The 19,769-nt window shown below is 35.6% G+C and overlaps 2 protein-coding genes across 2 annotated transcripts in view; one reads left to right on the top strand and one right to left on the bottom strand.

Annotated features, from left to right (window-relative positions):
* Positions 1–19,769, bottom strand: part of LOC145688445 (von Willebrand factor D and EGF domain-containing protein-like) — a 613,451-nt gene that overhangs the window by 117,709 nt on the left and 475,973 nt on the right. The window lies entirely within an intron of this gene.
* LOC145688552 (zinc finger protein 711-like) lies at positions 16,574–17,635 on the top strand. The gene has a single exon (XM_081762947.1). The coding sequence runs from the start codon at positions 16,574–16,576 to the stop codon at positions 17,561–17,563; it is 990 nt and encodes a 329-aa protein (XP_081619073.1). The 3' UTR covers positions 17,564–17,635.

Raw genomic sequence — 19,769 nt, 5'->3', positions numbered from 1 at the left:
TACGTACGTCACGAAATATGTGCGTACGTCACGCTAATTACGATTTTTTTGTTAAGATACCGATGCGTCGAAAACGTCGGTTCGAATGCAGAAATAACATAATAGTAGTCCCCTATAAGCGTAGTTTTCTTCGAGCATACACATGCAAAAGCAGAGCAGAATTTACCGTTTTCTTCTCGATATCTGACTTCCATGTCCATTTCATTGTGCGTACGTCACGGCGTTTTGTATATTCGTGCAATTTTTATTGGTAATTGATAGATGATGTATTTTATACCAATTTAATAATGAGTTTTCCATCTTTCTAATAAAAAAAAGAAGTAAAGCGATATATTCATTATGAAAGCCGCTATACTCGAAGAAAGTCAGAAAAGGAAGTCAACATGTAACGTACGTCACATTGTTTTCACCCATTTCTATTTACATAATGACTGAAAACTACTGGAGAACTTCTTTATAGTTACTGGGTGCGGGGACATGGAGAGACTTTGATCCATCGCCAACAACTTTCTGAAAAAAAAAGTAAGTATATATCCCCTTATATTGTATTCTAGAGAATTATACGCGAAAATGCTCCAAAACAGAATTTTTATATTAACAATTTCCTGCGGGAAAACTCCCGGACGCCCCCCATTCGAATGATGGTTATTCCAAACCCCGGTAAGGTCTCCCCCACAGTAGACAACCCCTAAATCCGCTCATGCTCAAAACAAGACATTTATATGAATTAAGACAAGAAGACACACACATATGAAAGAAACAATTCAATATGGCACATCAAAATATAAACTAGATGAACTTCTTTGAAAAAAACCTCATTTTAAAAACAAAAGGTAGAAAAAAGATAAAAATGTCAGTGTTGTCAACTTAGAAACTATTTCTACATAAGATATAAAATCTTATTACTTGCAAAACTATTCGTCAATTACTGTGTATGAAAATGTATTTATTAAAGGTATTTAGCATCTACTCTTCCGTGATGGTATGTCTTGATCACTGAAAAACCAGAGGTGATATGCTTTCATCACTGAAAAACCAGAGGCGGTATGGCATACCACCGCATACCATCTCACTTCGACCACTGTCTATATATGTATAAGAAAACTATACATATTAAACAGCAATCTTCTAATCAAGCGTTTCCCAACCTTTCTCAACTTGCGGCACACTGCAGGTGTAACTTGAATTCTAGCGGCACACTCATATTATTATTATTATTATTATTATTATTATTATTATTATTATTATTATTATTATTATTATTATTATTATTATTTGTAAATATGAAATACAGTGGTATTTTTTTCTGTGATTACTTATATTCTTTTCACAGAGCAGAAAGCTCTAGCACTGTTTTTTCCTCCGTGGTAAATTGTTATGCTTATTTTTCATTCTAATTTAAAAATAGAAAACAATTGCAATGAAATAAAAAGGACTCAGGTTTTTAAAAGTACGCTTTCTTTTTCGAAACCTTATCCAACCTTTCACTAAGAAGGAAGATCACTAAATAAGGAACGAACAAACAAATCTCTTTTACTTTTAAAACACAAATGTAGGTAATTTGTATGCATGTTTGCTTTGCAAAAGGATTGAATGATATTTTAAATTTTGAAGTTACGAAATAGTCTACAACAATAAAAAAGCGATAATGGTCATAACAATGATAACAAATACTTTTTTCAACATTAAAAATGTACAGAAAAGTAACACAGCATAAAACTAAAATTGTAGATTTATATTAGAGGTTCATAGTAATGTGAAATACAAGTATATATACACACACATTTCTTTCAATGTCTTGCAATTTAATTGCTATAGAATTAATAATTTTGTTTCGATCTCCTCGCGGCACTCCAGCGGCTCATTCGCGGCACACCGCTGTTCTAATCACTAACTAAAAGGACAGCGTTTGGAACTGTGGCAACTAAGATTCCACGTGGACTTGACAACTGGCTGTCAATTGTTTGAAATAAGGGTTCTGATTGGCCACTTAGTTATCGGGGATGTTTTCCACAAGTTCCGTGGACGGTGAGTTATTTATGGCACGAGCCACCATACGTAGAAGGCAGCATCCTTTATATACGAACTGCACTTTGTTTGAAGAAACAAACCATATGCACACAAGGTTGAACATTTTAAACTGAGTTCAGACACTCAAAACTTTTTGTACAGTCAAAATTTAGCATACTTAAAACAAAGATAATACACAGAATGTGCAGAGCGTCCGGTTCAAAAGTATAAAAAAATTAGTAAGGAAGCCATCAAACAACAACTTATTTACACAACAACAACAATCACTTCAAAAATTAACACAACTCTCTTATGTTCGGCGATTTTGAGATGATTTTGTTATCTTAAAACTCGTGCAATTAGAATGTTAGAACATATAATAGTAGTTTATAATAACTGGATTATTTACACCTAAATATTAAAACATACAATAAAATATATAAGCCATCGCACTAAACGTTCTCGCTCCAACTCCTTAAACTAAATTATGTTGTGCTGAAGTTATTGATGAAGCATATTCTTGTGAAATACAAACAAAATCAAAATGCATATTTGGAAAACTTTGTCCAAAGAAATCTCGTTCCCAAAAGTAAACTACTCCTTGTAGATCTTGTCATAAGAAATTACTTATGCCACATGTTAGGGTTCGTAATGAAATATTTCTCATAAAATAACAACAAAATCGCATGACAATGTAAATCGTAACTTTGTAGGTTTCGCAATTCCGCAGTTTGGATACCATGACGAAGTCTTCTGCATCTCTATTGAAAACTCAGTGCTGCCAGTTTAATTCTATCCATAACCATTAGACAATAATCAGTGAAGTTACCATTGAGACAATGGGCCGTATAAATAAAAGTGAGTAAGTGCTTGAAACTCACAAATTCTGAGCAAATGCTCAGTTTCCTATAAATAAAAATAATTCTACTCAAGCTACTCGTGACCAAATGCTCGTTGTCCTTGTCTGGTGAGCAACTTCACTAGATTTGGTATAAATAAAACCGAGCTAATGCTCATTTTGTGGAGCAAGTGCTTAAGATTTTTTGAGGTTCCTCAGCACCTTGCTCAGCTTACTCAACAAAAGTTGTTAAAAGCGAAATGGCCGAGTTTATGCCATTCCCGAAAGAAGACGTAAACAATATAAATTGCGAAGGAAGTCTGATGTTCTTAACTATAAAGAATTGTACAGATTTAAGAAGAAAAATGTTAAATGGCTTGCACAACACTTCTTTTCCGAATCAACTGAAAGACAAAGTAGTATTCTGATGAATTATTAAGAGATGAAAAAATTTTTAAAGCACTTAGGACATCCTGCTTTTCAGGTGGGTGTTGCAGAAAATATTGGCGTTATTCATTCTACCGTATCAAATGTCTTCTTGAAAGTTGCACATGCAATTAAGCAGAAAGAAAAAATATGAATATACTTTCCTACAACAACTGCTGCTCTTCAGGAGGCTAAGGACGAATGATCCCAAAGGTACACATTCCAGGATGCTATTGTTGTAGTAGATTACACACATGTAGTAATAAAGAAGCCGAAAGTCCATGGGGATGAATATATAAATCGAAAAGGAGTTGTAAGTATTAATGTGCAGGCCACCTGTGATGCAAGAGAAAGATTTACTAGTGTAGATGCCACCAGTGGCGGATCTAGACCAGAGCCAGGGGGCCTAGAACCCCCCCCCCCAGTTTTTTCAGTGACAAAATAATTTAAGCTATTATTTATATATTTTTGAAAGTTCATATATACCTATCATAGTCTAGGTACTGGCTGCCCCCCCCATTTTTACCTTCTAGTTCCGCCACTGGATACCACTTGGTTTGGCTCTGTGCACGACTTTCGCATATGGAAGAACACGAATATTTGTAGAGTAATGAATGACTAATAATACCGCTAACGCACCAGAGTTGGCGTGGGTCAATCAAAACTTGACCCACGACCCACTGACCCACCACCCACCATGACCCGCTCTGACCCACCACCCACCATGACCCACTGTGACCCACCATGACCCACCACCCACGGTGACCCACTCTGACCCACTCTGACCCACCACCCACCATGAATCACTCTCATCCACTTTGACCTACTCTCACCAAAATCCATCGTCATCAACTCTGAACACGATCCACGGCCTCTTCTGAACTGGCTAAAGAGTTTACACTTGTAATAAAACAAGATTGTGAAATTGTCACTAATAGGAGTTTCAATTTCTAGTCAATCGCTCAAGCACCACTCTGTTACAATAACAATGGATCTGACCTTTACGATATAAACTGGTAAAGTGTTTGTCAGTGAGGAAATTGAAACACTTCGAAGGCGGGGGGGAATTAGTGTGTGCCTAAAATATACTTGTACTAAGAGAGTATTCTTTCAAGTGTTAATTTCTGAACGCATTCCACAAGAAACTTCTATTCGCAGGAAAATACCCCTGTACAATATGGAAAATGTTATGGTTTCTCAGTTCACAGTATTTTTCTCACAAAAGACTTGAAAAATCAGTTGTTCATAGGGTATAAAGGTGCTCGGGTACCCTCTGTGAGAGCGTCTCCATAAAAGATACTCATAATTGTAATTTATGTAATCACTAAAACACCACGTTAAATTCAAATTACAAATATGCATAATTGCAATTATTATGAATATTTATTCAAAGTAGTTTACCTAAAGCAAAGAAGAGACTTACTAAAAATTAGGTATAAAGTTGAATAACACAAATAAGCCATTAGTAATACAAGTAAACGTTTTCCGTAACTGGTAATTTTCCACCTTAAAACAAATCTGAAATCGGGTTATTTCCTGTTGGTAACTTTTTGGCGGTAAATCATCAGCAGTGGAATGATGTCCATCCTTCAGCCAAGAAATAACTAGCTCATCTGCTTTGAGCTTGTATAGCGGTGGGCCATTAACATTGATGAGCAACAAGTTAGACAATTTTTGAGCACTTAGTGTATTTCTAATATCAGTCATCTGTAAATTCATAAGGGGAAATCCCCGTTCGCACTCTGTCGTGGAAATTGATAATATTTCTACCCGATTTCTGCAACTTCTCATCGACAATCTGCTTGTTAGACTTAAGTCTGATAACGATTTTTCTTGGTCAGGTTTGAAATACTCAGCAAGAAATATCATCTCTCTATCACCATACAACATCTTTTCCATATCGACCATGTCAGTTGGCAATGTCGACCCATGTAGAACAGAAACTTCATCTACCACGCCTTTGATAGGGAATCTTGTGAATAAATTATGAATTAAAGCCTGATAAACTGATGATTTCTTATTTGTTCATAAATTTAATTTTTGTAATTACACATGAAGGTTTGATACCATTACCAAGTTCCCTCCCCCGTCTAGATAGCGAAAGGGAACGAGGTTCCTGGAAAGTGTTCAGAGGTGAATGGGAATTTCCCTCCTTCTTCAACTTCAATTATCACACTGCTGTTTGCCATGTGCCAAATTACGATGAATTTCAATTAAATTATCATAGTATAATTATTTCCTTGTTGAATTATCGATACTTTTCAGTGGAAAAAAGGATGAAATTTCAAAGTTCCAAGTCAAAGTAAGTAGACCAACGTAAAGGGAGAATTTTTCCATACAATTATGCGTACAATCCAAACTTCAAATTTCCGTGTAATTAAGCTTACAGTACAAATTTTATGCCTATTTTTCTCACAACTTTATGGGTTGATTGCTCTGTGCTGTAAGCGCTCCATATAATAATCATAAGCTTCAGCAATTATTATAGCAGAAAGCAATGGATATATGAAGCCAAACACTGTATTTTTTGTTTCTAATTTGTTTTCTTAAATATCATCGATCGTTATCGATCATTTTTACGAACCAACACACTACCAATTTTCCATATATAGAAAGTGCCCCCCCCCCCCCTACATAAAGTAGAATTTTAAAAATGCTAGGACACACTCTGTTTATTTTCAATAAAGAGTTAATACACTGAATTTCATCTCCATAAGTTTAACGGTTTGCGAGATACTCATTTTTTTTTTCGCAAAAATTCGAATCCTCACTACCTCCTTAGGATATTATGCATTATAATAAAAGCAATATAACATCCCAATTTGGATTAAGGCCTAACTATATACCAAAAGTAATTTCATTTCACTTTGCAATTTGACCGTGATGATCAGGCACACATAGTTACATTCAAATTTTATATAATAATTTATATATTACAGTGATTCAAAAATGTATTTTTTCCAGTAGTTAGCTCTAAAAACTTACAGGTCTCGAAAGCCAAGAAGTAGTATAAGTCCGATTGCTATTATTACTATTAAAAATATCAATATCCAAAAGTGCCTGAAGTTCTTTTTTCACTTGGTTAGATTTACTCACCTCAGGTAAGTAGACAGAAACAAGTGGAAAAGAAAGGGAAATGAAGGTCTTGAAAGTAAAACGGAGACAAATTTACCAGTCCTCAGAAGATACTGTCTACAATGGAGTGAGCAGAGAGGGTCAGTAGATCATACTGAGTCGGTGGGTCGCAGTGGGTCACGGTGGGTGGTGGGTCACAGTGGGTCACATGCTGTTGACCCACGACCCGCTGACCCACCCAGAAAACTTGACCCACTTGACCCACTGACCCACCCAGAAAACTTGACCCACTTGACCCACCGACCCACTGCATCTCTGTAACACACTATTATTAGGTGATTCTGCATATGGGATTGCACCTTGGTTAATGACCCCCTATCACAATCCTACTGCTTCAGACCAGACAGCGTTCAACAGATGCATTGGAAAGAAGCAAATAATAATAGAACGTTGTTTTGGTCAGCTCAAACAGCGATTTCCTATTTTGCAAAATAAGATCAGAATAAACGAGGACAGAGTATTTTAAACCTTTTATACATTGCTAAATATTTTGGAATTTGTATCTCAAAAACGGCTTTATTTGTAAACATTTTTGAATGTTTGAAATTAAAAAGTTTTCTCTCTATTATAGAAAGCAGACAAGACAGTAAGTTCATTCAGCACTTCCTCCTTGTCACGGAACATTTGCTGAACGAGTAGAGGGGAGTTTTATTTATACCAAAACAAAGAGCAGGTACATGTCAAAATATATTAGATTTGCTTACTCAAACACTGCATTATTTAAATATTTACTATAGTTAATAAAGTTATGCAATGTGCGTCAATAATAATTGTTGTACAGTTAGAAACAATGTTAAATATAAGTTGGAGGTATAAGAAATGATAGCTCCAACTTATACTTAATATTTTTTCTGACTGTACATGAAGTATTATGGGTATCAAGGTGTGTATTTTCGTGAGTTAGGTTATGTGGCGGTATCTTGTGGCCGTTTCATGTCGCACGAATCACATTTACTTATGTTTTGGGGGTAAACCAGGACATTTGGAATTTCCAATATTCTTGTTGCACTACTGATGTAGCCTAAATCCGGAACAAGCCACGCTAAATCGGGACATCAATGAACCATAACTATATGGTTTCTATAAAGCGTAAAAATGTGTAGCTAGTCTAATAGAGTTAGTTCACAAAATTTACGCTCTTAAGTGAAATTTCGCTACTAGGTGGGGTGATTTCGGCAACGAATAGGAGCTATACTAAAGTAGTTTCCTGCCGCTCGGCTATCTTTACTATAGTAAATGAAGATAATTTATGCAATTCAATAGATCTCAAAACGGAAAATAAGCGTGCAGAAAGCCGTTAAAGAGCATAATATTCAACGCTCAACAATAATGGATACAATCCACAAAACTATGGTTGATTTGAGAAAATTGTAACTTGTAGTCAAACGGATTGTAAAGCAGTGGTACCCCCCTCATGTCCATGACGCACCTCCCTCAATTGTCTATCCGTAGGTGTTCTTCCATGAAAAAAAATCTTTTCGATTAATTTTTACACCCCCTCAAACATATTTATATAGATTTTTAACCCCCCAAATATTTCAATGACGCAGTTTGCGTCATAGCCCCCTTTGTGGGCACCCCTGTGTAAAGCATCCGGAGATTGTGGTAGACGCATTAAAATCAAGTACATGCGTGATTAGCAAATTTTGCGTCATATTTTCGAAAACGAAAACCATTATATAGCTACGTAAACTATCCGATTGGAATCAAATTTGACATGATGGTAGATTGTAACGTGCTACACAAGCATTACATTACATTACATACGTGAAGAATTACATTGCATAGGCTTACAGTTCCCAGGTTATGGGCAGTCAAATTTTGGGTAATACTTTCAAAAACAAAAGAAACAATACACCGAACTCATCCGATCGGAATTAAACTTGGCTTGGTGCTAGATCTTAACCTAGTACAAAAAGGTGTGAAATATTATGTTGTTCAGACTTGTGGTTCCCAAGTTATAAACTGTCAAATTTTGCGTAATATTCCAAAGCAAAAAATCACACACCGACCTCATAAGGGCGGGATTAATCTTAGCATGGTCGTAGACCTCGCTCTATTTTATTCACATGTGAAATATGCTGCGTAGACTTTGAGTTCCCGAATTATGCTATGCACAATCAAATTTCTAAATCAATTCATTAGACATAGTAAAAAGCAATATTTCACATGCTCTCCGTTGCAAAGATGTTTCACTCTTTAAATGAAACTCAAGTTGTCTTGCTTAGAATAAGTAAAAATTAAATGAAGAAATTTCTTACAACTATGCATATTTCATTTGTATTAGTCATTGATACTCAACTGGTAGGAATATGTACTCTCTGTCTCTCACTTGTGATGAGTGTGGACCTACTATTTAATTAATTCTGATATTTCAGGAAAAGGCCAGTGCATAACAATGAATATATTTTAAATTGTCTAGTGTCCCGTTTTTAGCTCTCAGCACAAGCATACAGGAGACTTTAGTTTCATTTCTGAGATGTGTGTGTGTGTTATTTAATTTCTCGGTAACTAGTGGCCGGATCTAAACCAAATTTGATGGGAAAATAGCGCATTGTCTAAGGATTAAAGATCACTACCTTTGGTGGCTGGGATCGGTAAGGAACAGGTTCCGCTTGGCTTGAATTTGGTACTTTATTTCTCGGTAACTATTCGCCAAATTTAAATCAGATTTGGTGGGCAAATAGCCAATTGTCTAAGAAATAAAGATCGCTATATTTGATGGCCGAGCTCGGTTAGAAAGAGGCTCGGCTTGGGTGTGGTACTTTATTTCTCCGTATCTGACCAGATCTGAACTAAATTTGGTAGACAAGTAGTCAATCGCCTACGGAATAAAGATCGCTATATTAGTTTGCTGAGCTCTGTCAGAGACAGGTTAAGCTCGGCTTGTATGTACCACTTTATATCTCGGTAACTATTGTTCGAATATGAACGAAATTTGGTAGAAAAGTATCAATTGTCTAAGGAATAAAGGTCACAATACTTGGTGAGCGGGCTTGGCAACAGAGGCTGTGTTCCAAAGCTTTGAAAGCATGGAGCTTCTGAGTATGTTCACCGACTGTGTTCCGCTTGTTCTTTGTCTAGAAATATAGAATATACCATGGTCTATAGTTTTCATTTTGCAGTAACTGGCTCACAATTTCTAGCAATGGTGCATACAAGCAATGCGCGAAACAACAATTGTTTGGTGTCATTTTTTAAAGTCGACAATGAATACATTGTTACTTGTACGGTTCTTCTAATATATTTAAATAATATGTGGCGTTCCTCCTTTATATAACAACCATCAAAATAAAATATTAGACAGTCGACCGAAGTCATCTCATTCTACGATATTGAAGTTACTTTTACTAAAAACTCATTTCATTGCTGAGTTATGAATATAAGACAGTAGTAGATTGCTAGAAGGTCAGTATGTATGAAGGGGAAAGGGGACAAATATCATCCCTGATACTTGGTATACTAGTAGGTTTATTTTTGTGGTGTAAATTTTCATGGAAAGTCATGTTGTCCATCGAACAAAACATTTCAATTCGAAAATGTTTGGTACAGAATATGTTCTCCGTTCCACGAAAGTTCTAAATTAAAGGTACTATTTTATGATTGATTGTCACCTCTCGTAATACGAATAACTCATTACATTCTTAATCTTAACTTATATTTTCGCTACTTCCGTATTGAGAAAAGCTATGTGATTAAAACATGCAGTAGACAAACAACCAAAGATTAGTGAACTTCACATGACATTGGGTGATATCAATAAAACGGAGAAGTTACTCATTACGCCCAATTTTGAAGTAGTTACTCGCATTGGTATCAATAAAAAGAGAACTGAGCACTAGTCGTCTCGGCTGACCTCGGAGAAGCCCCGCCCTTTTGAAGTAACCACACCTCTATTCTCGAGCCGAGTAACTACTACGCGTTTGATATCAATAAAAATCAAAGACTCTTCTGTGATGCTAGTAACTTCTCCAAATTTGTGGAGCAAGCTAAATAGGTGACTCCGTGCGAAATATGGCAGAGTATATGATTGTTTTACTACTTAGAAAAATTTATAAACTGCATAGAAATGTTGGAAATGGAGATTACAAAAAGCATTATAAGTTTATGAAAGAAAATGTAGTGATTAGCACAACATTTTTTAAGGAGAATCAACCGAAATTCGGGGTGGTGGACTACGTAATGATGAAAAGGGTTTTCTTCAAGGGCGCCGATCCTGTGAGGGCCCGGGCCCCCCAAAGCTCATGTGGGCCCCCTATTGTATTTATGAATATACAATATTTGGCATAATTAGAGTGCAATTTGTCTTAAAATCCCGATATATATACCTTCTGCATCTGAATGCCCTCTCCCCCCAAATTTACAGAGAAATCGGTGCCCTTGGTTTTCTTGCGTTACGTGAGTGATCCGGGATTCCAGGTCGGAATGTCAGGGGATTCTGGTGTGGCTCAAAGTACTATCTATGACTACCTGAAAATGGATTGTTTCCGGAAGTGTGCGTAATATACAAACAGCAAAGGCAGAGTGGCAAGAACAATATACATTTTCGGGTGCTATCGGAGCACTTGACTATACACAAGTGGCATTAAAAAAACCTAGTACTATTTTGGAGAGTAATACGTTAATAGGAAGAGCTATTTCGTGGCTAAGCGGTTAGTGTACATGCCTTTGGCATAGGAGACCCGCGTTCGATTCCCGGCAGGAGCTCATGTGGTTTGGATTCCACGTTAATCAGTGGGTTCTGTCTCATATAGGCACGCTACTGAAAAGGACGTTAAACTAATAATCAACTCAACTCAACGTTGATAGAAAGGGTGTATACATGAGAATGTATTTTGTTTATGTCAAGGCGAAAGGGGACACGTATGGTGTTGAAAACGCAATCAGATGGACCTGATTTATGACGTGGGTGGCTGGACTTTTTAAAAAAGAAAACAAAGGAGCCAAGTGTCTGATTTCGTTCTTAAAGCCAAACAATAACACGTGATATGCGCTTGTCGTGTTAATCTTGATATTGCTGGATTCCAATCAACATCCATCAGCTCAAATAGGTTCATTCCCATGGTTTCAGTATTACTTTCTTCTTTCCCGCTTTTTTCTTCTTTTTTTATTTTTGTTTTATTCTCGCTCGAATATTAAAGATTCTCTTTTGAATTTGTGTCTCAGTCGTAGATGTATTTGATATTTCGTTGCATTTCACTGTAATTATCTTCAAAGTTTCGGCTTTCGTTCGTTTACTTTTTGGTAGCTGTGACTTTGAAAGTACCACTGGAAACTCTTTTAGAATATCCACAAATGTACTTTGATTGAAGCTATCGTTGCTACTTGCCCGTTTCATGGCTTTTAAGATACTACGCCATAGGTTAAAAACAACGAAATGACTGCGCGATGAATGGGAGAAATTAGTCATCACTTCTTTTATTGATACGACTCAGTGCTACGTGCAGAGGAAGCGCGAGTAAACGTTCATAAATCTGGAGCAGACTAGACCTGAGTAGTGGCTTGTTTTATTGATACGAAATTGAGGGAGGAGATTACTCCAGGTGTAGTTACTCCGATTCTCGAGCAGGACTTCTCAGGAGTAGTTACTTATTTTTATTGATATCACCCATTAATTCACTGCATGTCTGTCCTTGGGACGGCTAGAGATAGAAAGGAAGCATCCACGACCTTATTGTTAGGTACTACCCCTGCATTCTTTGATAAGACTGAAGGGAAAACAAAGTAAATCTGTAACTGTAAAACAGGGGCATCAACTCCGGAGGTGCTCCGGTGCTCGACCACTCTATAGAATTTTTGTGGGAGTGCCCAGTACCCACACTAAAAAAAGATAATAAAAGAAGAAACGAGAAGAAAAGAAAGAAAAGGAAATAAAACTCAAATATTTAACCGCATTTCTTAAATGGTAGTAGGACTCACTGTTTTCATACAGCGGAAAAAAGCGATATAAAATTTGGGAGACTTTACCAAGAATAAAAACACGTGAAATTCCGGAATTTGGGCGCTGAGGATTTTTAAAGTTACTAATTGAACGAAAATTTTTCGTGCTTTTTTCAGCTAAAAATCTTCACACTTCTTATATCACAATGGTCAGCGTTCAAAATGACAGACGGGGGCCGCGGTGGCTCAGTGGTAGAGCGTTCATCTCTGGTGCTTGGGGTCCCGGGTTCGATCCCAGCCAAGTGGACTTTGTGGTGGACAAAAACCGTGTGCGTGGGTTTTCTCAGGGTTCTCCCGTTTCCTCCCACTTTCTTCATTCCACCATTTCATTCATTACTCATCATCACCGTCTTCTTTAGCCTAACCGGCATAACCGTGGGACGTAAAACTCAAAGATTCCATTTCATTTCATTTCAAAATGACTGACGAAAACTTAGATCGGATTAGAAACCTAAAACCCTAGAACCTCCGTGGTTACGCCCTCTCTCATTCAAGAATACACATTTTCCACTGTGGAAAATACCCCATTTTCATTTAAAAAAAAAAAAAAAAAAACTAGAACTTCATTTTCCGGTGGGCAATTTTCAAAATTTTCTTGAAGAAGAACTCGCTAATCCTGAGTAGTATTTAACACCCCCAAATTCCCCAGTCGTCAATTATGAGAGCACTCCCACTGATTTTCAAAACCTGGCGCAATTGTGATGAAAGGGAGTTTCTGCAAGATAGAGAACATTCAATACTGCAAAAGGCACGCCTAATACCACCTACGGAAACTAATTCTGCTTTGTGAGATCAGGGCGAGAAATCATAACGCACGAAATACGGAGGAGACAAGATGATAGAAAACAACCTCTGCGCACTGGAATGTTTTGATATATAGTTCATATATTTGAACATCCATAATTATCACTAAACTATATAAGATTAGAGATATCGCTAACCACTAGTTCCTTCATTAATTACAAATGAATTATTGTAATAACTTTGCAAAACCTTTGATAATTGTGTCACTTTATTCACCCAGCAGTAAGTTATTAGTAAGAGGAATTTTCTTCCAAAAATAAGTGGGGTAATCCCTCCAGGATTTGTCACCCTGTGTGGGGCTGACAAAACTCTCGAAAAACTCCAGCCAAGATGGCCGGTCCTGCGATTCGGAACCATGACCTCCCGGCTACGAAGGGTGAATACCTTCCACTCACCTACGCTCGTCATTCTTAGAGATCTCATATATGTTTTATTCAGACTGGAAGAGAAAAAGCAAACGAAAACTTCCTTTTTATATGTATGTATAATCATTCACAGAAGCAAATACTTCTGTCGCTGTCTCGCTCTTTCCTTTCAAGCCATAGAGCTTTTGGTTTACATATATGGATATGGCGAGATAGGTCACGTACTATTTACTTCCTCCCTTTTTCATCCTTCTCATAAGATGTGGCAACAGTGGGTGTATGAGCAAAGAAATTCTTTGAACAGTCAGCAGATGGTAGAATTTTCATATCACTTAAAACTTAGGGAAAAATAAAAGCCATAGCAAAGCACCAATATTCCAGATAAACGTTTTAAAGGAATTCAGTTTTAAAAATATCTTCAGCCAATTAAAGATCAAGCTACCTGGTCTATATTTTATATTTTCAAAAACTTGTTTCTTACTCTTCTTATCAAATGCAAAAAGTTACTTTTTTTTAACGCTAGTAGGGTACAAAATTTTAAGAGATGTCTTGATTTCATTTATGATTCAGAATCTATAGTGCTGTGTCATTAATTAGGTGTCCTTGAATAGCACGGAGCTGTAAATATGTGATAAGACGAAGTGTGCTGCCAACACTCGATTTCCTATATGATTTAGACCTTAGAAAAGAGCCTTAAGCTGTCTTAAGGGTTTTAAAAATAATATAGCTATCCACAGAATGTATAAATACCTACACAGGTCTTCTTGAGAGCCCCATAACAAGACACTAGGACTCCTGAAACGGTATAACATAAGTCCCGATACTGTGTACAGCATGAGATCTTCTAGCAGAGTGGAATTCACTCAATAGTGTCAATAAATAAATAATATATACATACATAAAAATAAAAATATATAAAAATAATAATTACAGTTTTTTGCTGTATTTCATAGTTCATTGTACGAGGCTCTGAAAAAGGCTTAATAAAGTTGCTATAGCGCCTTTCAAATGATAAGTTTCATGGCCTTGAGCGGGCTGTTTGCTTTGTCTAATCGCAGTTACGCGGTATTGTCAATTTGTGGCAGTGATAGTATATACTGACTTTTCGCACCACTGCGAAAGTTGTCTATACTAGTCGCGCTACCTAGAAATATTGCATTACCTAGAAATATTAATTGCTGTTTTTAGCAAATATAAAAATGAATTATGAGCGCATGCTTGGAAACCTCATATCTCTATGTTAACTGGTTTTCATGACTTTTAATTGTGTGAAAATCTTTAGAATATGTTGTCTTGTACAACTGCTAGTAGATTGTGATTCAAGCTTTTGTTCATTTCCCTTCTAGTAAACAAGCAACAAGTAACCTAGTAAATAAAATAATTTACTAATACTACTAGGACTTTCTTTGTTTTAAGATACATATGTAACTGCGTACTTTTAAACGAACATTTTCATATATGTAATGAAATACAAAAAGGTAAATAAAGAAAATAGAAGATTTTATTTTTTCATAAAAACAATTTTAAAACAAATATTTCTTCATCCGATATAAACAATATGACTTTTACTTTGCGTTTCACATTTCACCATCCATTTCCCTCTCTCTCTTCCCATCTACTCAACATATGAACTCTGGTTGCTGAACAAACGCGCAGGCATCTAAATGATACCATAAATTTTCATCCAAAACAAACTTGACTGCTTCGAGACGTGGAGAGTTGATACAATTAGGCGGAAACAAGGCTTCTTACTTTTACTCATTTAAACGAATTCTTTCTCAGTAAATACAATTCGCATTTTGTTTTCATGAGCTATAGAAAATGTTTTTCTTTTTTAAATGTATTATCAGTTTTTTTAAGTGTTTCCAAGAATTTTAATATATATATATATATATATATATGAGAGAGAGAGAGAGCAAGAGAGATTGAAGAAAAGGAAGGTTTGAAAAAAAATTGAATCAGATTAATAAAAACAAAAACTTAATTTCCAAAAATATAAAATCAGAGGCTTTAGAATTCATTTCGTTCGTGTGATTCATCTGTGCTGAAGCAAGGAAATTCTCAGGGAGGAAAGCCTCTTTAAATGAACGAGGAAACTAACCATGTAACAGGAAGACTGGAAATGATCCTTTGCACAACATATAGAAAAAAAATACAGGTGAAGATTTCATGAAATAGTGAATAACAAAATTTGTAACCTGTCATAATAAATTTAAGAGTCAGTCTATTACAGCAACATAATATAAACTATCATAGACGATGGTTATAGCAGGATGAAATATAGGACGAACTTTTAACAGTTCTAACGGTATAAATTAAAAGATAATTAAATTAGTTCATATTTATATTGCCAGCATGGACAGTGGATATTTTACATTTTATTGGAATAACACTTTTTACGTTGTGAATAATCCTGTAAATTAAATTGTCGATGAAGAAAGAGCGAGAAGGGAAAGGGGAGTCTGCAATCCGGCAACGCTGCGCTAAATATCGCGTACCATTGGCTACTGCTCGTGTTGCTTCTCGTCTGCAAAGAGGAAAGAGCTGAAGTTTCTCGTTCAGTATATAATCCAGCAGCAAGATAGAAAACCCCTCACTACAGTTGTTTTCAAATGAAAGGAGTCAATCCCGATATAGGTGGCCATAATGTTTGCCATTACGGAGGAAGAAACATGTAGTACACTGGCGGAACCATAGAATATATTCGACATTACACAACAATCGAATAATTCGATAGTGCCCATCATCAGTAGTGGTATATTCAACGGTACTCGTTAAAGTTTATTAGTTTCTTCATGAGAACGATTCATGTATATTTGCTACTTTAGCAAGTAGGTTTTCTTCATTGTTTCCATCGTAATGACAGAACTCTTTATAGCGGTTTAGACTGACATCCAAATATAAGTTTTACAAACTGCGAAAATGAAATGTAATTATACCGTTACTGTTATTTTTTCGGATACAAGTGCATTAAACATTATGCGTCGTTTTTCTTCTGGTTATGCAATAGTAGTGTAGTAAATCAAATTGTGAAAGAAAGTGCAAAATTAAAAATATGGAAGTGCTAGAGTTACAGTATCTTATTATAAGTTACCAATGTGAGTTGTGTGACTTTTCGACACAAGTGGAACACGTATTGACAAGACATATGCTAAGTCATTCAGAACATAGGCCTCACAAGTGTAGCATATGTGAACGTGGGTTCAAAACGCAGTTGTCATTACAGAACCATGTAAACACACATATGGGTCACAAGCCGTATCACTGTAAATTCTGTGAAAGTATATTCACAACATCAGGTGAAGTTACAAGGCATATAATGTATAGACATACTCACGAGAAACCTCATAAATGTACAGAATGTGAATATGCCTGTGTTGAGTTAAGTAAACTGAAACGACATATGAGGTGTCATACAAAGGAACGCCCATATCAATGTCCACATTGCACATACGCAAGTGCAGATTCATATAAACTTAAACGACATACATTAACACACACAGGCGAAAAACCCTATGAATGTGATATCTGTCATACCAAGTTTACACAATCCAACAGCTTAAAAGCTCATACACTGATTCATACTGGAAAAAGGCCAATATTTGAGTGTGAAGAATGCCCAACAACATGCAGCCGAAAAGTAGACCTAAGAAAGCATGTGGAGAAGTTTCATACCATTACAAATGTTCTGGTATGCAACCGCTGTGGAAGGTCTTTTCTGGACAAGTACACCTTGAAAGTCCATCAGAAAAGTCACGAGAAGAAATCCTTCAAGTGTGACTTATGCACGTATACATCCATTTCACATAAACATTTGGAGGCACACATGCTAACTCACACTAATCAGAAACCCTATAATTGCGATTTGTGTGAGAAGTCATATCGCCAAATAAAAACATTAAAACGCCACAAAAATTTGAACCATAGTCCCAATACTCCTTCACCACCTGAAGAAAACTTGTATAAATGTGCAGATTGTGAACGAGCATTTTTGCGCAAGGGTAATTTAATACGTCATTTAAAGATTCATAATAGGAAGCAGTAGATTAGATTCACTAGAAACCTTTGAAGTTATGTGAACTAAATAACGTAAATACAGGGAGTTGCAATCACAATGTAAGTGCACTACGTTTTACATCTCTTTACTTTCTGTTTTTCTTTCCAACAACAAAGATTTTGCTGAAATTCCGTATAAGTTGGGACTATCACATGTATGTAAATTACTCCCATAGTCTTAAGGTTTGCAAGAATTTACCCCTTCCCTGAATGTAATTATTTTTAAAATAAAATAAAATAAAATAGTTGGAATATGCCCATAGCATTCGAACAACCAATTAACACAACTTATCTTATATTGTTTCGGAGTGAAGGGACCAAGGAAAGTCCACACGGAACTGCTATAAATTACCGCGGATCCGTATTATAGCGTTTAAGAAGTACTATACTTCTGGTTGGGAAAATATCTGAAGAGCTCTTAACATTTAAACAATCAATTAGAGCTGATTATTAATTAATTAATTAATTTATTTATTCTCATTTTTTATTTATTGTTTTGTTTTTAATTGAAAGCACCGAAAAAAGTACACGGCAAGCTTCAATAAATTCTTGCAAATCTTTGTTATAGCATTTATGAAATATTATAGTTCTAGCTGAAAAACAAATCTGAAGAGCTCGTAGCATTTGAACGATTGCTTAGCACAACTTATATGGTTATTTGGACTGAAGGTAAGAAGAAAAGCCTACAGTCAATGTTGAATGAATTACCGGAAGTCCTTGTTACAGTACCTGTGAAATAGTATTCTTTTAGTTGAATGAAAAAAAGAAGGAAAATGCCCTTAACATTCTAATAACCAATTAGCAGAACTTATATTGTTTCGGAGTGAAAACACCAAGAAAAGTCTACACGGAACTGTTATAAATTACCGTGAATTCTTCCTCTGGTTGAAAAATATATGAAGAGCTGTAACATTTTAACAGTCAATTAGAGCTACACATTACTTTTTATTTTATTTTTTATTTTATTTTATTTAATTTTTTTTTCTGACTGATACCATGAATCCTTGTTGTAGCACTTACCAAATACTATGTTTTTAGTAAAAAAAAAAAAAAAAAAAGTGTCCTTCGCGTAAACAACCAGACATTTGAACTTTTGAACGTCCATATAGATAGATAAATACACACTGTGTATATATATATATAAGTAGATATACAGTATACACACATATATTTGGACTGGAGGAATCAATAAAATATACACGGCAAGGATCATTTAATATCTGCAAATTTATTTTTTATAGCTTAAGAGGAATTTCATTAATGGTTACAAATATCAAAAAGTACCCGTGACATGTGGAAAAATTAATTAGCACCACCTGCCATTTGTTTTTTACTGCAGGTGCAAAGGAAAATCTACACGACAGTGTTCATTAAATTCACGTGAATCCTTGCAACATGTATTAGATATCAGGTAGTATAAAAAGTATGAGTCTTTTAGTAATAACTGCAACAAGATTTGAGCTCATTTCAGAAATGAAAGTGAGAGAGTTTATTGTGGTGCTACGTATCTTTAATTTGTATGTTTGTTACTACTACAGAAGTATTTGAAGATAAAATTTATTTGAAAGCATATAAATTAATTGCATCTTTTTTGTGCATGTGTGTTTGTAGCTTGTTTCATGCTAGTATAAGATTTCAGAAAGAGGAAACGAAGTATTGATATATTTTTCTGTCATTTAGGACAAAAAAAGTGCATAAAAGTGACGGCAAAGACCAGCGCGAAGAGAAAATCAATACTTTTTATATAAGAGTATGATAATGCATTAAAGAGAGATCCTACCCAAATGTGTCTCCAGCTCCATTTCCCGAGGTCATCCAATCGATAGGCATTACACCAGAAAGATTCCAAGCTAGATAGACTTACAAATCGTTGCTACTTTCCAAAGAATGAAGACATGAACAGTAAAGATGAAAAACGCAATAAGATGGGGACTATTTTCCCTTCCTCTAACAAACGAGAAATGTAGTAGCAGTGTGTTGAAGGTAACAATAAGTTGAAAGCTCATTCTTTTGGTGTTATTATTATACGTGTAAGGAAAACTTAACAACAATTCTTACATTTAAAAAATGTTTCTAATTTTAGACAAGTAGAATATTGAACAAATTCTACAAAAGAACAATAATTTTAGTGCAATTGGAGTTTTAGTTTTCTCCTAACAGTTTTATTATCTTAAGTTTTGTTATCATAATTAGTA

This window comes from Thermobia domestica, chromosome 6 (assembly GCF_964235325.1).
Source record: "Thermobia domestica chromosome 6, izTheDome1.hap1.1, whole genome shotgun sequence".
NCBI lineage: Eukaryota > Metazoa > Arthropoda > Insecta > Zygentoma > Lepismatidae > Thermobia > Thermobia domestica.
This window is presented reverse-complemented; position numbering and strand designations above follow the sequence as displayed.

Bases quoted from the DNA above. Each gene is read 5' to 3' on its own strand.
- LOC145688552 (XM_081762947.1), top strand. From the start codon at position 16,574: ATGGAAGTGCTAGAGTTACAGTATCTTATTATAAGTTACCAATGTGAG.